This window comes from Vespa mandarinia, chromosome 2 (assembly GCF_050613455.1).
Source record: "Vespa mandarinia isolate Hongniang chromosome 2, ASM5061345v1, whole genome shotgun sequence".
In the NCBI taxonomy this organism is placed as follows: Eukaryota; Metazoa; Arthropoda; class Insecta; order Hymenoptera; family Vespidae; genus Vespa; species Vespa mandarinia.
The window spans coordinates 14,370,001-14,389,640 of NC_140811.1; the positions used below are offsets into that span (position 1 = coordinate 14,370,001).

The following is a 19,640-nucleotide window of genomic DNA, read 5'->3' on the forward strand; positions in this document are numbered from 1 at the left end:
ATCGTACTAGGAAGTATCAATAAAAATCACCTTTCCATCGAGAGACAGGAGAATGCGTTCTCTCGTTTGTAAACTTCAACCAGAACGTTTTTCCGGACACGAATCATTACTTCCGAGTAATATATGTATATATATATATACATATATGAGTGTGTGTGTGTTTGTATATATATATATATATATATATATATATATATATATATAAAACTGAGTAATATTAAGCGCAATACATTAGAAAGTAAAGTGAATATTTCTTTTTTATCAGAGCAAATAGAATCTTAATCTTTCAGTCGATTTCACTTCCCCTTGAGGCAACGATAAGATCGATAAGAGATCATCGTGTAAGCCTTCTTAAATCGATGAGGTTCATTCAAAGTTTTTTATTATAAATCCGACAAAGGAAAGTCAATAAAATTCAGTGAACCGTTCGTTCTACATTGAAAGCAGTGCACGTTGAACGATATGGTCTATTAAAAATCAGATCTCTTTTATCTTTCCTAACATTGTTATACATGTAATTTATGTTAATATGGAATAGATGTGGAAAGAATGTTGAATTTAATTATCTTAGAGAATATTCTATTAAATCATTTGAAAATGTATCGAAGAGATAAAGATTTATGTTTATACAAAAATCAAATTCATTAATGTAATTTATTCTAATCGTTAGGAAGTTCACGATAATACGTTTTTATTTTTAAAGATTTATCTGCTTATTTTTAATACTAGATTCGTTACTTTTCTATAAACAAATTGCACGTATTCGTATATATATATATATATATCAATAAACTATTAATCAGAGAGAGAACAAATTTTCGATTAATCAAAGAGAAGGGCAGAGAGAGAGAGAGAGAGAGAAAGAGAGAGAGAGAGAGAGAGAGAGAGAGAGAGAGAGAAAGTCTTTCCGAGAGTCGAAAACCTTACTAAAAGTCGGGGTTCACCGTTGTCCACCGAAATGGAGAACGAAGAAGTCGTCTCTCGTGGGTCGCAAAGTCGAGTCTCTCGGAGTCCACTCTGGGAGATCCGTATCGTTATATGCGTCGGGTTCTCTCTTTTACCTTCCGCCAAAGCGGCCACTTCAGCGATTTACTATACGTAGAGTGGTGGAGGAGGATGAGGAAGAGGAGAAGGGGAGTACCATACTCTCTCGTACCGGTCGGACTAGTTTCACGCTTGGTTCTTTCGCGCGTCCTTGAGAGCTGGCACATCGCTTCGAGTTCAACGCGAAAGAACCTTTATGGTTTGGTTTCTTTTGTAAAAAAAGAAAGAAAGAAAGAAAGAAAGAGAGAGAGAGAGAAGATAAGAAAAAGATACTTCCCTTCTCTCTCTCTCTCTCTCTCTCTCTCTCTTTCTCTCTTTCTCTCTTTCTCTTTATGTATATATATATATATATATATATATATATATATATATATATTCTCTTTCTTTATATATATTCTCTAAATTGTATCTACTCTCTGGTCTTCCGTAATTTTAACCATCAAAGCGGTAGTACGATTTTCTTGAATGGCCTCAAGCGTTAAAACGCAAATGGTGAATCGTTTTGGTTCGGTATAAAGCACAGTTGTAGAATAGGAAAATAAGAAAAATAAGGGGAAAGAAAATGCCTAAGCTTAAGCGGTGGCTGTTTTCCATCGTTTTGCTTTCTGGATAATGTCGAAGAACGGAAACGATTATCTTTGTATCTTCCTCCTCGAAAACATTTATCTCCCTCAGGCACGCGCGTTCCACGGGAGGATTTTAACCCCTGCGTACTCTCCCACTGACAATCTCTACATCTGCGCGCTGAAAATAGATTGGATTGTCTCCACTTCGAGAACCACGGTCACTATTTCGAATTTGCAAGGAGTACGTAATTCGCAGGCTAAATTGGGAATCTGCAATACGCGAAACGCATTCCTTTATTTTTTTTTTCTTTTTTTTTTGCTAGAAAAAGAAGAAAATGAAGAAGAAGAAGAAAATGAAAAAGAAGAAAAAGAAGACGAAGAAGAAGAAGAAGAAGTAAAGGAATTTATATACAAACAACGTGGTTTACTTTTTATCATTTTGATAAATATTAAATAGAATTTATGAACAAGATAATATAGTAATATTCGAAATAAAGAGTATTTCTAATAGTAATTTTGTTTAAAACATCCTTTCATCAAGCTCAAGGAGTTCATTAAAAAGTTTATTCAAGTAGTATCGTAAAAGTTAGTTTCGCCAATAACTATTTCGTTGTCGAACGGATGTATATAATTGTAGGGCGATGACTAATCGAATACTTTCTATACTCAGCATGGAATAGTTTTATGCTTGGTACACACACACACACACACACACACGTATATATACATATATATATTCATAACCGAGTAATGGCCTCGAACCTTTGTTTGAAAGTAAATGAAAAAGACTGAGAGAGAGAGAGAGAGAGAGAGAGAGAGAGAGAGAGAGAGATAAAAAGAAATAAAAAGGGATTCGTGAAAATCTGAAGAAGAAAACAAGTATCTGGGAAAAAAATGTAGTTTTTCACGTATTATGAAAATTCATCATCTTTTTTGTTTATAATTAGTCATTATTAGTCCTCTAGCATGACGTCGAAATGTTCTCGATGCTCATTGAGTTTGAATGGAAAGGTTTTATCTTCGTTGTGCACGCTGAAAGGCCTTGTTACCTTCACTTTAGCCTACAAAACGACGAAGGCCAAACATTGGATCATGCCTCTGACGTTGCTCGTTAGTTCCTATCAAACTTGGTTTTTATACATATCTTTTTTTGATCATTCCTCAGTTTCGTTTGAAAAATTTTAATTCTATCCCGATAGAATATTACTCAATGCGCAATTGAAAGTGAACGCTTTTTATATCTCCCCGTCTTACAGTCCTATCTAGAGAAATTGAATGAATTAAATTAGAAATTGTAATTAACGAGGTTATGTAATTAAAATAAAATAAAAAAGAAAAAAAAAAGAAGAAGAAGAAGAAGAAACATGATCATAATATTTATATGCTTTATTATATACGTAAGAGGATCAAGGCCATGAGATTATCAAGATATATTTATTTATATATTATAACACGGATTATCCTGAACCAATGAACTCTGACCCTAATATACAATAATTATTTCCTTCATATTTTCCGCTCTATTTTTTTTTTCCTTTATCTATAAAGGTATATTCCAAGATTAGATCGTGGTTAAAGCACATCTATCGTATTTGTATCGTTTCACAGGATAGAAAATGAGGCCTACAAATAGCATGACGTTTTATTTGAAATTTACTAGGTAACACCTACGCTTCAGCTGAATCTATTTAACCCTTAATTATACAGCAACGAATAGACTTAGACGTAACTGCGGTAGTACGTCGGGAAGACGATCAATCATGGCGATCCTTTATCATGCAATTTTCAATGTATATATGTATATATGTATCTTTCCTCTTCTCGTTGCAGAAATTAAATCGTGAATAATAACAGCGAACAAATAGCTTTTCTCGCGCTTGAATCTCGAGGATTACTAATTAACAGACTCGAAGAGAGACGTTTACCACGTTAACTAACGGGATATAACGACTAGACTAGACTCTTGAACAAGCCCTTTGCGTCGTCTCACATTATGCGAGTGCAATCGAGTGATGCTTCAAAGGCGACTTTGCGATCACCTCTCTTGAGTTCCTTATTCGAGGATGGTTCGCGCGTGTCAGTAATGATCATCGCGTGTAACACATCCGATACTTGCACCTACCTATCTATGTACACACTATATTCTCAATATTACGTGTACTTAGAAGATTTATCTCTTCGTATGAACTTTAATCTTTACTTTACTATTACATTGGTAATATCAATTAGAGATATAACTAATTAATTATGTAATACGCAAAGTAAGGATAATAATCAATAAAAAATTCTATTTTAACATTGGCTCCATAAGTTACTTTTTTTTTTCTTTTTTATATAAAAAAAATGAAAATTATTATTAATTTAAAGTCGATCATAACTATACGACATGGTCCAGAATCGACTGGTGCACCGAGCCGAATGGCGAAACCAGAAAATCACTATAATTTAGATTATGAATAAATCGTCGAACCGAGTTCGTTCCACTCGTTAGAGACACTTTCTCTGACTATTCTCTTGTGAACGTAGCTTTAAGTGCACGAGACATCATTCTCTCTTTCTCTCTCTCTCTCTCTCTCTCTCTCTCTCTCTCTCTTTCTCTCTCTCTCTCTCTTTGTTTCTGCCTTTTTTTATTTTCATTATAATCGTCGTAAGACAAATGCGATTTAAAACGGGAACGTAGTATTTCGTTCGTGTAATCGTCCTTAGAAAACAGGATTATAAAAACGATATTAAGTAATAGGCGATTAGCGTCACGTTTCTATAATATCTACACGTACTTCCTGTCTTTAAAGAAGTCTAATCGATTTTATCATAAAATCGATAATGTCAGCTAGATTTTTATAATATTAAAAAGATTAAATTGTAACGATAATAGCCTAAGTAGTTTAAGTAAAAAATAAAGGAAAATTAAACGCATCATTTATATTATGTTACGCTAATCTATATCATAATAATGTAAAAATATTATAAAATTATATATAACTTAGATCACTTTGATAATCGTTAGCTTAATTGTAATTGTTGAACATTTTTCGATTATTTCCGTACTCGTTTTAATTCTTACATCAAGTACACTTGCCCATTTGTTTCCAAGTAATAAGGTATAAGTATAGTTGAAGATTCCTTCGCATGATAATGAAGCAACTTGTAAGCTGTAGCTCGTGCTCCCACTCCTTCTGCGAATACCGGAAATTTGTGCAAGCGTCTTAACGTTATCGCTCGTATGATCGAGACGTGTGACTCTCTTCGTCTCTTTCTTGTCTCTTTGTATACATGTATGTATACAAACGTATAAAAACGTGCTTAGTTTTTTAAGATGCTTGATGCAGATTCGTTCGGACGTCGATAAAACACGAAAAGAAAGAGCACTCTAAGTGGTTTTCGAGCGAGAGTACCTTTCAACCCTGAAAATATCTTGATGGATGGCCTTTGAACTATGGACTGTTCATCAATATACTCAAGAAGAAGGAAAGGAAGAAGAAATGCGTCGATGATATTTCGTACCTTCCTATACGGATAGCTTATCATCAAAATGTCTTAGGTTTAAAGACATAAAAAAAATTGAGAAAATTACACGTAATATATGTATACATGTATACATAAGTAATAAAATGAAATAATATAATATCGAGTTGTAATAATGAAAATTAATTGTAACCGAATATTTGTTTGTTCTTAAATTGAATTTATACCGATTGTAAAAACGATTAAAAGAGTGTTAAACATTATAGTAAAACACACGAATTCCATGTAAAAATTATTTCAAATATAATTATTTATAAATCCCAGATATAATTAAAGAATTACCGAAACGATCACTTTAATTTTTATTTCTGTTTTACATAGAGAAACGTTTGCTTTCAATATCTTCTAATAAATAAAAATATGCATGTGTATTCAGGAAACGTGTCAAAAGTTTAACAGTAGATAATCTCGTAAGATATGTATTTAAGATAGTTTGGAAATAAGCTCTTTCAATGCAATTCAAGATCGAAGATAGAAAAACCTTTCTATGGATTTAATTAATAATTTTCAAAAAGAGTTTGTACGTCATTAATATTTTTCATGTGAGTTTATCGTGCCGTTTAATCGTAAGATTTGATTTCATAACTAAAACCGAGTGGTAAAAGCTGGCACAATACGGTTCTTTGATCTGAACGGGACCGGAACAACGTCGGATAAGCGTGAAGTCGGTTAACGCAGAATTTAATTATAAAAGTAGGTATAATGACATGCGTACCTTTTACTCTAGCTTTTTATTATCTCTTTTTAATTGTTTTTATATTCAATCATTACATATCACGAAATGTTGCAAACGAATAGATATGCGTTTCTCTTGATAATGGAATTATGCATTTTTAAATAATTTAAAAATAAAAATAAAAGAATGAAATGAATTCAATCAATTTTTTTTTTTGTAACGTTCAATCGCTTTATTCAATTAATTTTTTAATATTAATTTCTTGCATTCAGACTAACTTTCTGATCGGCAAACATCGATTTGATAATTTGTGTTTTCCTTTGTATATATATATATATATATATATATATATATATATATTTTTTTTTTTTTTTTTTATATATATATATTTTTTTTTTCTAAGATGATCGTGACCAAGGTTGATGCATTTTCACAAACATGCTTGAACCTTCGTGATGCATCCTGAAACGGTTCGTTCCTAGACTTTACGATCCAGCTCTGCGCTTCTCGAGTAATCGTAGATGAAGATAGTTTCGGAAGATGCAAAGTCTGTAAAATTGCAAATTTCTAGGTAAGACCTGTAAACTTTTCGTAGAAATTAACGTTCTGTTCGGAAGATTTTTCCTTTGAAATATCACCGTTGAAGAATTGATGTGAAAAAAGGAAGAAAAAGAAGAAGAAAAAGAAGAAGAAGAAGAAAAAGAAAAAGAAGAAGAAGAAGAAGAAGAAGAAGAAGAAGAAGAAGAAGAAGAAGAAGAAGAAGGGATCTCTGCCAATGTCCTTGAGTTCTTCTTGAGTTCATCGTATCCCTTTTCTCCTCCTCCATCTTTCTTTACTGTCCAGTCAACTATGATACCTTGAATCGAATGCCATTCACGCGGGAAATTTTTTGGATAAAATATTTCTTTATCATTATCTCATTTCGTTTGTACGTAATGTGACTCTTATCTCTTATCAAATTATTTTAACATCTCGGTAATTAAATAAGAGTCTAGAAGATGTTATATATATATATATATATATATATATATATATATATCTGTGTGATTATATACGATTAATTATAAATAATAAAAACTATCTGAACGATATTCTAATATTATCTGTTAACTCTCGATCTCGTTTAATACAAGAGTACTTAATTTTTTCTCATTATAAATTTCACTTGGACGGTGAAAATAAATATGCATTCTATGAAAATCGACAGAATGGATCAATTTGAAGGAACGAAGTAGAAGATGAAGAAGAAGAGGAAGAAAATGAAAGAAAGCTGGCCTCTTATTGGTCCGTATAAACGCGCATTGCTGTTCGTGCCTTCATAATTTGTGTGTTTCGAGGTCGCAGAGAGAAGAAGAAGACCCGGTTTCGTGAAGGCGGAGAAGAGCTTTACGCGAGGTAGAAACGCGTCGGTCGACTTCGATGTTCCTCGACCATATCGAGGAACGTGTAAAAACGCGTACGCCACGAGTGCAGGTGCTTTTATTTCTCGCTATTCGTTAGAACTCGATCAGCTCTATTGCTATTGCAAATAGTCACTTGACTTATCCAAATAAATGAAAGAAATATTTTCGAATGACTTTGACAACCAACTCTGAAATCTTTATCTTTAATACTTTCTAAATTTTAATTTATTTTAGTTTATTTTGTTTATCATCAATAAATCGTAAATTAAATTTAATGAAAATATTCAATTGTTTCGTATTACGGTAATGTCACATTTGTTTCAAAGAAGTAATTAAAGTGAATGATTACAGATCGATAAAGATTATTATCGTTATATAATATGTTCCGTTTATATGCGATTATTTCGCTAATTATAATTATTAAAATATGATGAAAAAAAATGATACAGAAAAATATAATATGATGTCAAGAGAGATACATCGTATTGATAATTATTTGACTTTGCGATAATTTCGAAGAATTTTTGCGAAGATTCACAGTTAAATTTTTTAATGAAATCCTATATTCTTTATTATATATTTTTGTAGCTGACATCAAACTGTTTTTAAAATACTACCTACACATATAGTTTGTATAGACTATTTTGGATTTATTAAGTTTTAATTTTGGTGTGTCCCTGACATTAGCGTTACCCTATGTAACCAATAGAGAAATAGTTTAGTCTATTGTTTGGAATTTTGTGTGTATTTTTGAATGAAAAACAATGGAATAGAACAGCATCGACGATGCGAAATATGTAAATGGATTCTTAATAATGAAGTACATCGATAGAAGTTAATTACATACGTCAATTTCAAAAACCGAGAGAAGAAAGAACATAACAGAGTATAAGAATCATGAGAAATATAAGTTTAAAAAATGTTTTGAAAATAATTTGATATTAGCTTGAAGAATGTGTGATAAAGATAGATTAAGTAGATAAAGTAGATTAGAAGATAAAGTAGATTTTGCGTTTAAAAATGTCAACGTGACCTTAACAGGGTTCTTCAAAATTATCTTAAAATATTTTCACAAAATTATCTTCAAATATTTATCACCCTTTGACACTATACAACATTCAGTTGAAACATTATTTGCATTTTAATATTTAAGGAAATTATGGCGTGTATATATTTAAACTGAACATACTGTATACATACAATATCTGTTCTAATATTAGATAACGTGATGGATCGATTAAAATGATATATCTCGTATTTAGAATTTCCTTGATCTTTTAATATAGTTCATGCAATTCAGTGACGTATTTAATCGATTTCATAGGGCCTTATATCAGATTAACAATAAAGTTCATACTTTAATATAGACATATACAATCTACATATGTGGGCAACTTATCGAAAGTAAAAAATTCTTTCGAGATTGTACATAGTAGTACATGTATTGTCTTTCAAAATTGACATTTAAAAGGTTAACGTGTTCATAAAGTGTTTTACGATCGAAGTTTCGATTTTCTATAGAATTTGAAATTATCAGATATTACAATATGACTAATGACAATCTCTTCGAAGAAGGTTACGTAAGGTGAAAACGATCGAGACTTATGTACAATACATGTAAGCATACATATTGATATATTGTATATTCAAAAAAGACGAATTATAATAACATGATCTTTGAATAAAATAAAAAGGAATTTTTATGTTCGACGAGATAAAGAGAAGAGACTGCTACCAAGCGTAGCGAAGTCTTCAAGCGTGATATAATCCTCCTATATTTTGCTAAGATCGTGCAAGCATAATCCTCGCAATTAATTGCGCTTTAATTTCGTACAATTATCCTTTCTGTTTATTTATAAGGATAAGTACCTTTGCATTTCAATCGAAAGACATTTACATTGTTATTTATTCCTTGGATATTATTTTAATTCTTTCATTTTTCTTTGTATTAATTAAATAATAAAATAATCATTCTTATCGTTGCCACTTTTAATTCTTCCTTATCGATGAATTAATCTCAATATCAATTTCTTTGTTTCTTTTTTTTTTTTTTTTTTTTTCCTTACTTCATCCATCGTAACTTTTTCTCTTGAATTATACATACGCATGTATAAAAACATACATATGCACGTAGAACGGCATCGTCTTGCAATGTTTTACTTGCGATGAAAGTGTCCGCATCAGTCGGCCATTGTCGAAGATCGAGCGTGCTCGATTTCGTTTGTCTTTTACTTTCATGATTTTCACGTACTTAGTTCCCTCGGTGTTACATTCCGCGAGTTCGAATGCTTTTCGTTTCACCGGCTAGATTCGGAACGTGAGCGAGCTCCGCGGGGACTTTCACGGAAAGAAATCATTCTGGTCGCATAGCAAGCACCGGCACACCTTACTAGAAATTCCGTAGTAAGCGCGTATCAGCCAAGTTGAAGTGATATTGCTAGATAAACAAATCAATTTGAGCCAAAAACGATTTCTAATTTCGTGCCAAAAACGATATTCATTTTCAATTCGATTGTATCGATTATTTCAAATCTTAATATTTATCATATTTACATGAAATTATACTAGTTAGAAATTTTCTATAATAGAGAGGGAAAAAAAAAGAAAAAAAAGAAAACATTAATTACATAGAAGACAAACAAACAAAGTCTATTTACAATGAAATAATATATAGAATGGTAAACATAATGATATGAATGAACTTACGTTAACCATCCGTAGCCACGATTCTGTTTCTTCCTCGACGATATCACCCCCTCCAAGAGGAGGACTTTATCTTCGTATTCCTCGTTCGAGCTCCGTTCGATCCTTTCACTTTATCACTGTTCTTCTTAACGACAAAGAGAAGAGAGAGAGAGAGAAACAAAAATGAAAAGAAGAAGAAGAAGAAGAAGAAGAAGAAGTAAGAGATAAATAGAGTGAGATAGAGAGAGAGAGAGAGAGCGAGAAGGAAAAAGAGCGAGAGAGAAAAAGAGAAAGAGAAAAGAAACAAAAGTGTGCTTTGTATTATCCTCTTGAAAAAACACAGGTCAAAGAAGGCTCACCGTAAAATTTGAATTTGTAAGTTTTCTTTCACAAAAGATTAAAAAATAACTTGGTAGAATGTCGGCACGCGATTTCGCACTCACCGATGAAGGAGTGCGAGTCGACTAGAGGACGTGGACTGGCACTCACTGATCCAAAGCCGATCAGAACCCTCCTCCTCTTCTTCCTTCACCTCCTTCACTAACTTCTCCTCCTCCTCCTCCTCCTCCTCCTCCTCCTCCTCCTCCTCCTCCTCTTTCTCTTGGTCGTAGTCGTTGTCGAAGTCGAAGTCGAGCCAACCTTCCTACTCCTTTGCCGTTCTTCCAACTACTGCCTCCGATCCTCTCTCTTTTTCCCTCCCTCTCCAACTTACAAACACCTTGCTTGCTTCCTCCTCCATAATAGCGTTCACTACTCGCATTCGCACCGAAGCTTTACCTCGCTTAAAGGGACGCGCGTTTCCACCGTGTAATTCAATATACCTAGCGAGATTATTTATATCGCGATTAGTTACTGTCACCTTCGTTTCCCTCGTTCTATTTTTCTTTTTTTTTTCTATTATAATAATGATAAAGTTTTGATATTCCCACGTACGCATCCTCTAATATAATTAATACATAGATATTGTTTATCGAATAAAACGATATTATTATATGATTGTTTTATGCACGAATTCATTGTCATTGAATATATTTCTATGCTTCAGTATATTTTCTTTAAAATGATTAATTAGATTGTATAATCGGTATATAATAGAGTACTTTATTTCGAATAAGAATTTTTAATTGTATCTGGAAAGTATGCAAGGTCATGGTGCGATGATCCTCAAAGAACTGTGACTATGAATTAATGTAAAAAAAGAAAATGCGATTGAGGAAACAATAGAAGTAGACATTTGTCATATCGATTATTTACAATGACGTTAGATTTTTTTTATTCTTTGATATCTACGACAAATCGTATGAGAGTGCAAAATTTACTGGACTGTAGGTGAAAATTGTAATGAAGGTAGTGAAAAAGGGAAAATGAGAGAAGTTTCTGAACTCGTTTTATACCCGAAGCAATGTTTCTTCTTGGTAAAAGTCTCTAACCGTTTACTTCGTTGAAAAAATTCATTTGCAATTCATATCGATCCGAGATTAATAACTGATTACTTTGAGAACATGTTGCAGAACAGATCTTTACTATATCATAAATGCAATAATTATTACGATATAATATATATTATATACGATATAATATATATATATATTATATATATATTTTTTTATGTTATCTAAAATCTTATATAAATTAAATATTATACGTTAAAAATGATTGATGTTTGATGGAGAGAGAACATTTAATGTTCAATTTATTATACTTCAATATTTTAAATTAAAGGGAATTACTATGCATTCATTTAAAAGCAGATAAAATTGGAGAAAGAAGCAAAAAAAAAAAATAGACAATACTTGCAACTAAATTTATAAAATGCATCTGCAATATCGAGAGTAATTGCATTTAAAAGTGTTTTACAAATACTTTTTATAATTACATAACTTAAATGTTAAATATTTTCTTTTAAAGTAATGTAATATAAGTGTAAGTCAATTTAATAAAATCAGTAGAACTTAAACTATTTTAATTTTTAAGTTTATTTCTTTTTCTTAATTATTTTGATTCTATCATTCGACGGTAAAATAGTACATTACTATTACCAACATTTTTGCTCGATCGAGAAAACAGAAATTTATTGTTTTATCAATCGATAAAACAAGGATTTATTATTTACAATCGATAAAAATGGTGATCTACTATTACCGATTCTTCTCGATCGATAAAGCAATTCTGTGCCATTATTTACTGGACTTAATCAATCAGTAAAACAGTGTTTTTCTATTGGTTTCAATGCACTCATCTGGTAGAATCAGAAAAACTAGATTTTCTGACTTTTTATACTCGATCAATAAAAAAACATTCTAAACAAACATTTAACCTTCCCAATTTGCATCAGAATTCCATTTTAGTATTATATTCAATAAATGAAACGATTTTTTAAATACAAGTCGCATTTTTGATGAATCTTACTGCAATGTCTATCAACAACTATGAAACTGTTGAGAATATTTATTTAAACAATGAATATTGCGGTAAAATTATTGATTTTAACTTAGATCATTGTAATTATAAGATAATATAGAGAAGAAATATACAGTGTTATCTAAAAAAGAATTATAGAAACTAATAATTTCTTAACTTATCAATAAAAAACTATAAGATAAATGTTATCGGCACTTATCTATTATACACTTGATATATATTCTCAATATGATAGATGCATAAGATGCATGTGGTTGCAAGTATCGTCGTCACTCTTTCTATACTACGGATGCAATAGAAGGACGATACTTTAGAACACGAGATGTCAGCACCCGGTACTGTTGTTTATTTTTCAAATTTAATTTCACTTTAATAAATATATTATATCTTATAATAATATTAATTAAATTATAATATTATATAATTTAATTACAATTAAACAAAATTATAACACATACATATATTCACAAACATGCACATACACACGCGTACACACACGTAAATGTTAAAAATTATATTTAAAATAAGATTTGTTATTATCAGAAGATATTGTTATTGGATTTATTATTAATTAATCCAATTCAATCAATTATAAAATAAAACAAGAAGGAAATATTCAAATCCGTATATCTATACTTACACGCATAAGTGACACAAGAGACGATGTTATGAGAGAAAGACAAAAGAAGAATAACTTTTGTATAAGTCTGTGGTCTACGTGGCATTTTTGGGACCCGAACGACTAACCGCGGTTTATCATCTCAGATTTCCATCTGGCCCACGCACGTCTCTCTCTCTCTCTCTCTCTCTCTCCTATAATATTATATTTCTTGATACTGCGAGTAAGAGTTTGGATGGATTTCTGTGTTCATCCCGTGAAAAATGTAAATTCAAAATAATAGCTAAACGGGTAACAAATCGAACGAAAGTTTTTCTGATGGATCATTTCAAAAGAGAAAAAAAAAGTAAAAAAAAAAAAAAGAAAGAAGAAAGAAATATATACGACCAACAAACCTTTTAAGATGGGATATATAAACTCGTCGATAAAAAATCTAATTGTAGGTACTTACATACAAGACATTTTAATGATACGATCAGGCTCATTATTCCTCGAATATTCATTGACGAGTCGGCAAAATCTGTCGACGCGACGAAAATTCAAATTTCTTTTTTAAAAATGGAACGGCTAACGGTACGGGAAGAATTTTTAGCGAGATCGGTGTAGTAGAAGTCAGGAGGGCCACCGAAGAGGAACCGTTTCCTTCCATCTTCTCTCTCTTTCTCTCTCTCTATCTATCTCTCTCTCTCTCTCTCTCACTCTTTCTCTCTCTCTCTCTCACTCTTTCTCTCTTTCTTTTTCTTACTTCTTCTTAACTCCTCTCTTGCCCTCCAAAAGTTCTCACAGCGGCGTCGATCGTAACACGCCGTCGTCCAGTATCGAGGTAGACCTTTACGATCGGTCAACGCGTTGCTTCTCATTAAGGTATAATTTATTCGAATGGCGATAAGGGGGTGGTGGAGGCAAGCAGGGTTGGGGGGAGAGGTTGGAAGGAAAAGAAGAGTCGATATTCTTGGTCTCCGACGGTGCTTCGCGGCTTCACGCTTCTTCTTCTTCTTCTTCTTCTTCTTCTTCTTCTTCTTCTCCGTGTCGTGGGATCTCCAGAGAAAAAGAGAGAGAAGGAGAGAGAGAGAGAGAGAGAGAGAGAGAGAGAGAGAGATCGAGAGAAAGAGATAGAGATAGAGAGAAAATCGTGCTCGCCAACATTCTCGCTTCGATCGTCGTGAGAGATAAGAAGGCCCAATCCGGACCGAAAATCCACAGGACGCGATAATTTGAGCCGATCTTTCCTTCTGTCTTTTTCCTCGTCCTACTTTCACCACCATACACCCCCCGCAACTCATAATATTTCGAATTAATAATCTTTTAATTTTATTTCTTTTTCTTTATCCCGATGTATCTAATCGAACTCGTTTTCGTCCTTTAATCTGTTAATTTTTGTGTAAGTGTATAAATTATAAAATAATGTGTCTACGTTGCGTGGGAAATATTGGAGGATTACGGATATAATCGTTAAGCACAGTTAATGGATTAAATATGTCGTAAACACTTTCGAATTTCTTTACCGAATCTGAGATCGTTGTAAGATCGTTGTAAGATAGTTCTCAGGTAGTACGAAGGTACTTCGTTAATAAGATGGAAAACAAAGCGGAAAGAGAAACAGAGAGAGAGAGAGAGAGAGAGAGAGAGAGAGAGAGAAATGTAAACTTCGAAAACAGTTATAATCTCGCACGTTCCAACGACCCTTATTTATGTTACGTACTTTGCGATTCGCTTCTCGTCCCTGTACTTTCTCGCCCTTTTCTCCTCTCTTTTTCATTTTTTTCTTTTTTTTTCTGCTTCTTCATTTTACCGAGAGAGAGAGAGAGAGAGAGAGAGAGAGAGAGAGAGAGAGAAGGAGAGAGGGAGAGAGAGAGAGAGAGTGAGAGATAGAGAGAGAGGGGGGGGAGAGAAAGAGAATGACAGTGTGCTTTTACGGCGGTGTATATCAATGGATTCTGCCCTGAAGGAGGATACGAAAGAGAGAGAGAGAAAGAGAGAAAGAGAGAAAGAGAGAATGGGTGTTCCTCGTGACAATGCCCAGGATATAAAAAACTTGCGTAAAGCTGTCCCACTTATGGTGGTGCCCCGAGGCTCAAATCCTCGTTGAATGGAGTGCAATAACCTTTTATTTATCGGAGACTTAAAACCCGATGTTCGCGTTGAAAATTGAAGTGACGTAGTTGACGTCGAGTCGATTGCCAAGGTATGAATGAGAACCCTTTGAGATCTTCAGAAAGGAAAATAGTGAAAGAGAAAGAGGGAGAGAGAGAGAGAGAGAGAGGGAGAGAGAGAGAGAAAATTAATCTCTTGAATTATCCGCATTTTTGGTTATATTTTTACGACATACAAAATTCAGGTAAAAAATAAAGTAATAGGTTTAAACAAATTTTACATTAATTAAAACAATTAGACATACTCATAGTATGATTATTTAAATTTATTTCAAATCGCTAAACGCTAATTAATATATAATTGTATTATAATAGATTATTAAAAGAGAAGATAAAAGAGAAGAACAAAAAAGAAAAAAAAGAACAAGGAAGAAAGAAAAATACTTAAGGAATATCTGAGTGAACTTGTTTTAGCTATGATGAAAAACACCAAAAGTATGTACTTGGAGTACGAAGGGCCATAGCCCTTTTTCCAGGAGATACCCTGAAGGGCCACGAATTCCTCGACTGGACCATTACAAGACGGAGTAAAAGACGAGCTCGACCCTTTCGCGAGCTCGCCATTAGAATTACAAATATACGGTGCCACACGGCACGCGCCCACGGCAAAGAACTTGCCCGCCTTAATGTTCGTCGTTTCGCGAGAAATTCAGAGCGCGGATCATCCCTCCGGCCCTTTTCGTCTTCTCTTTCACTCTCGATCCTTCGAAAACCTTAGGGTAGCCAGATGGCGAGATACTTCATTTTGTGCCACGTTACTATACTGATCATTGCTACGTTTGTTTCCAAAAGAAAGAAGGGATACTATTTGATCTCGATTTGCGAACATTTCTAACCAATAGAAATCGATTATCCGTTCAATCAATCCTTTATCAGAATCTTATTTATACATTTTATATATACATATATATATTTTTTTCTTCTTTTCTTTTTTCACTTCGAAAGTATTTACTTTTGTCCTTAAAAAGTTTTTGACGTTCGAAGGAAAAAAAGAGAGTGCTCGCTATTAAATCATGATTTTACATGATGTAACTACTGACGTTATGATGTTTTTTCGAAATATTGTAAAAAAAAAAAAAAAAAGAAAGAAAGAAAGAAAGAAAGCAAACTATTTATTAATATCGTAAAAAAGATGCCGTTAACTTTTCATTTCACATTTATTTCACACTTTCTAATATTTTATCTGATGTCGTATTCACATTCCGATGAAAATATTTTGTTAACAATGTAAAAGATATGTCTACGATATTAAATTAATTTTACATTTTTCAATTGAATTTATTACATTTTTTTTTTTTCTATTTCATCGACAAACCATTTATGTCCATGAGATCATAAGCAAATATCTACGAAAGAGATCTTAAGGGAAAATCATTGTGATGACGTTACCAGAAATATAGACGCAGCTGTACAACCAAATTAGATTAATTTCTTCTATCGATTCTCCTTTATGTCCTATTTTATTCCACTAACGCATTCATAAAATTTAGAACGTAGAGATTGTCGAAAGGAACAAGGAAGGTCTCTCATCGATATCACAACGATTTCCACGATTTCACTCTTCTCTCCTTCCAGGTGTTCTCATCATTTCTAAATAACGAAAAGAGGGAGAGGGACAATTCCTCTCAGGACTCTCACGTCTAGCGAAAGGAACTGATTACAACGAGAGATCGTTACCACGTTTCCCTTCGAGATCATGTAAATGAAAAAATTGCTATCGTTCTCTAACGGCTTACCGATAAGAGTCATGTTTGCAATTCCCACGCCCGCCATTACTTATCACCTTAGTGTCGACTTTATTCCATGGGAGTCCATGGGATTTGTCGCAGGATTGCGAGGACCACGATCGTTTTGTCATTCTGACAGTGGTTCTCCGTTCGTCCATACTCGTACATTAAAACAATTTATTTATTTATAAAAAAAAAAAGAAAAAAAAATGCGAATTTTATAGTACGGTTCAATCATCTAAGATATTTCATTATTCTCAGAATGAAATTATTCATTGCTTGTACAGATGAAACGTAACTATTAGATTTTATCTATAATCTATGTCTATAATAAGATCTTTTTTTTTTTTTTTTTTTTTTTTTGAATTTGATCATCTAATAATCTTTCATTATTTTAACATGATATCTCTAAAATAAGTTCTCATTGGATTTAATACGAAAATTTTTAAGAAAATTAATCCGAAATGAAAATCATCGTGATTCGAAGTAGAAGGATGAAAATAAATATAATAAGGAAGATGATATCTGTGAAAGGTGTCGCCTGGCGCGAATCAACCTTGAAGTGGTGAGTTCGAGCCGGTTAGCTCGAATGATCATATGGCAAAAGGAAGAGGCGAATACGACTAAGACTTAATTAGCAGACGAGGGCCGGTCCAGGGTGCCTCGACGTCGTTACGACAAAATCATTTGTGGCCTCTCTTCGGGGTCTCTCGAGCGCATCCGATTGGTCTCGACGCGACGATTTAATTACCAGCGTCGCTGTCTCTCTCTCTTTCTCCCTCTCTCTCTCTCTCTCTTTATCTCTTTATCTCTTTCTCTTTCACCCTTGCGCAGTGTTCCTTTCTCTTCTTCTAGATTGCCGCTCGCCCTCGATAATTAATCGGTCGCTTAATTGATTAATCGATTAATGGCCAGGCACGATCGCTCTTCGGTGTACGTATGTATGCTCTACTAGCAGATAAATCGTCTTGGTACTTGGATTTTTCTTTCTCTCTCTCTCTCTCTCTTTCTCTCTCTCTTCTTCTCGCTCTCTTCTTAAAAGTCACGACAAGACAAGAACACGAACGCAATGACCAAGTAAATTTTTAATAGTCATGCCCTTCACGTTTCACGTTTAATATACGCCAATATCTTCCGATTTATTCTCCTCTTATTCTTTGTTCTTTTTCTTTTTCATTTCTTTCCTTTTTTTTTTTCTTTTTTTGTAATTAACATATATGGAAAATGGCAGGTAAAATTGAACTCTTGTTACTATACACAATGTTTATTATTGTTACTATAAAATTATTCTTGAAGTTAATTTTAATCATAATATAAATTGATCAATTCTAACGATATCATTCAAATTAGATTGCAATTATTTCATTGTTATCTCTTATATTTTGAATTAGATTACGGTCTACTTCGAGTGCCGTCCAATACACGCAAACCGGACGAATTTTCCACATTTGAATGAGTCGATTCGAAAGTTTGATTACAGGGAACCTTCCCCTGTCCACAGACAATGTTACTAGTTAAATAGTTACATACTAGTTTACACCGCAGTACGAAAGCGACGATGGGTTCGTTACATTTCTCTGTGGGATAGGAACAACTAATTCTCTAGTGTAATTTTATATTCCGGACTAGAGTTGCGAATGATTTCGAAGTTGATATTATCGAGTGACTCGATGAATTGAAACTAGGAACTCTTTCTAAAAATACTCGGAAATATTCATCCCATTTTTTTCCTCTCTCTCCATGTTCCCCTCTTTTTTCAGTCTAATGTATCTGACGTATATCTGGAGGTTACATCGCAATCTAAAGTTCAACACCTCGTAACTTTTACAAACGAGAAAAAATCAGTTGCTCGTCGTTGGCTGGTTCTGGTTCGTGCACAACGTAATAGCCAACGTAATTCCCAACTGGGAACGGAAAGTTGTTCGCAGAAGTAACGAGTTTGAGGTCCGATAGGAGATACGTATTGTATATGTATATATACATATATATATATATACATATATATATACATAACGAACGTACGAACTAATCTCATTCCGAGAGAAATTTTGGATACAACGACTAGTAACGATCTTTGTCATGTTGAACATGTAGAAATTAGATCATCGGACAAATTCGATCGATCTGTACGATTGATTGTAAACCATGAAAATCGAATTGATCCTGCCTACAGGAAAGGAAAAGAAAAAAAAAAGAAAATAATAATAATAATAATAATAATAATAATAATAATCGATGGATAATAATAATAATAATAATAATAATAATAATAATAATAATAATAATAATAATAATAATCGATGGAAAGTGTCATTATCTTAAGAAGTTTACAAGTAGATAAATTAATGTCACGGAAGCGTTATTTCGGTGGATTATTAAATCACGTCCGACCGGAAATCCTTCTTACAATTTCGTTCTTGGAATTGGTCTCGCAGGAAACTGTCCGCACTCGCAAGTAAAATGTATTTTCGTTAGTCGCCGCTCGACGTATGTACGCGTCTCGGTTGTTTTTTGGGAGGTCACCGTGGCTTGTCGCAATAAATCCCGCGTTTCGTCAGTCGGGAGGTCAACGGTACCTTTGATCTAGATGAACCTACGTACGAGATATCTCTCGCGTCGACTAACTTTTCCAGTTTCTCGAATTCCTAGACTCCTCGCTCTTGCATTCCAGATCGTGCTCTTGATGTTCTTACCGGTGTACACGAGAATGAAGTTTTCTTCCGGAAAATAGTAACAATTTTATATGTACAAAGGAAAAAGAAAAAAAAATAAAAAGGAAAAGAAAAAGAAAAAGAAAAAGAAAAAGAAAGAAAGTAAAAGA

The 19,640-nt window shown here is 33.1% G+C and overlaps 1 protein-coding gene across 7 annotated transcripts in view; it reads right to left on the bottom strand.

The window, feature by feature from the left end:
- Nucleotides 1-10,454, bottom strand: part of CalpC (calpain C) — a 26,198-nt gene extending 15,744 nt beyond the window's left edge. Inside the window, exons 1-2 of one of the 7 annotated variants that reach the window (XM_035865148.2) lie at nucleotides 10,343-10,454; nucleotides 9,921-10,041 (exon numbers count right to left, since the gene is read on the bottom strand). In XM_035865148.2, coding sequence (XP_035721041.1) covers nucleotides 9,921-9,929 — 9 coding nt within the window. In that variant the 5' untranslated portion in view covers nucleotides 9,930-10,041; nucleotides 10,343-10,454. Of the gene's footprint in view, nucleotides 1-9,920; nucleotides 10,045-10,258 lie in introns of all 7 variants that reach the window. The other 6 variants (XM_035865160.2, XM_035865158.2, XM_035865127.2 and 3 more) reach the window with 6 other exon arrangements.
- Nucleotides 10,455-19,640: the final 9,186 nt, after the last annotated feature.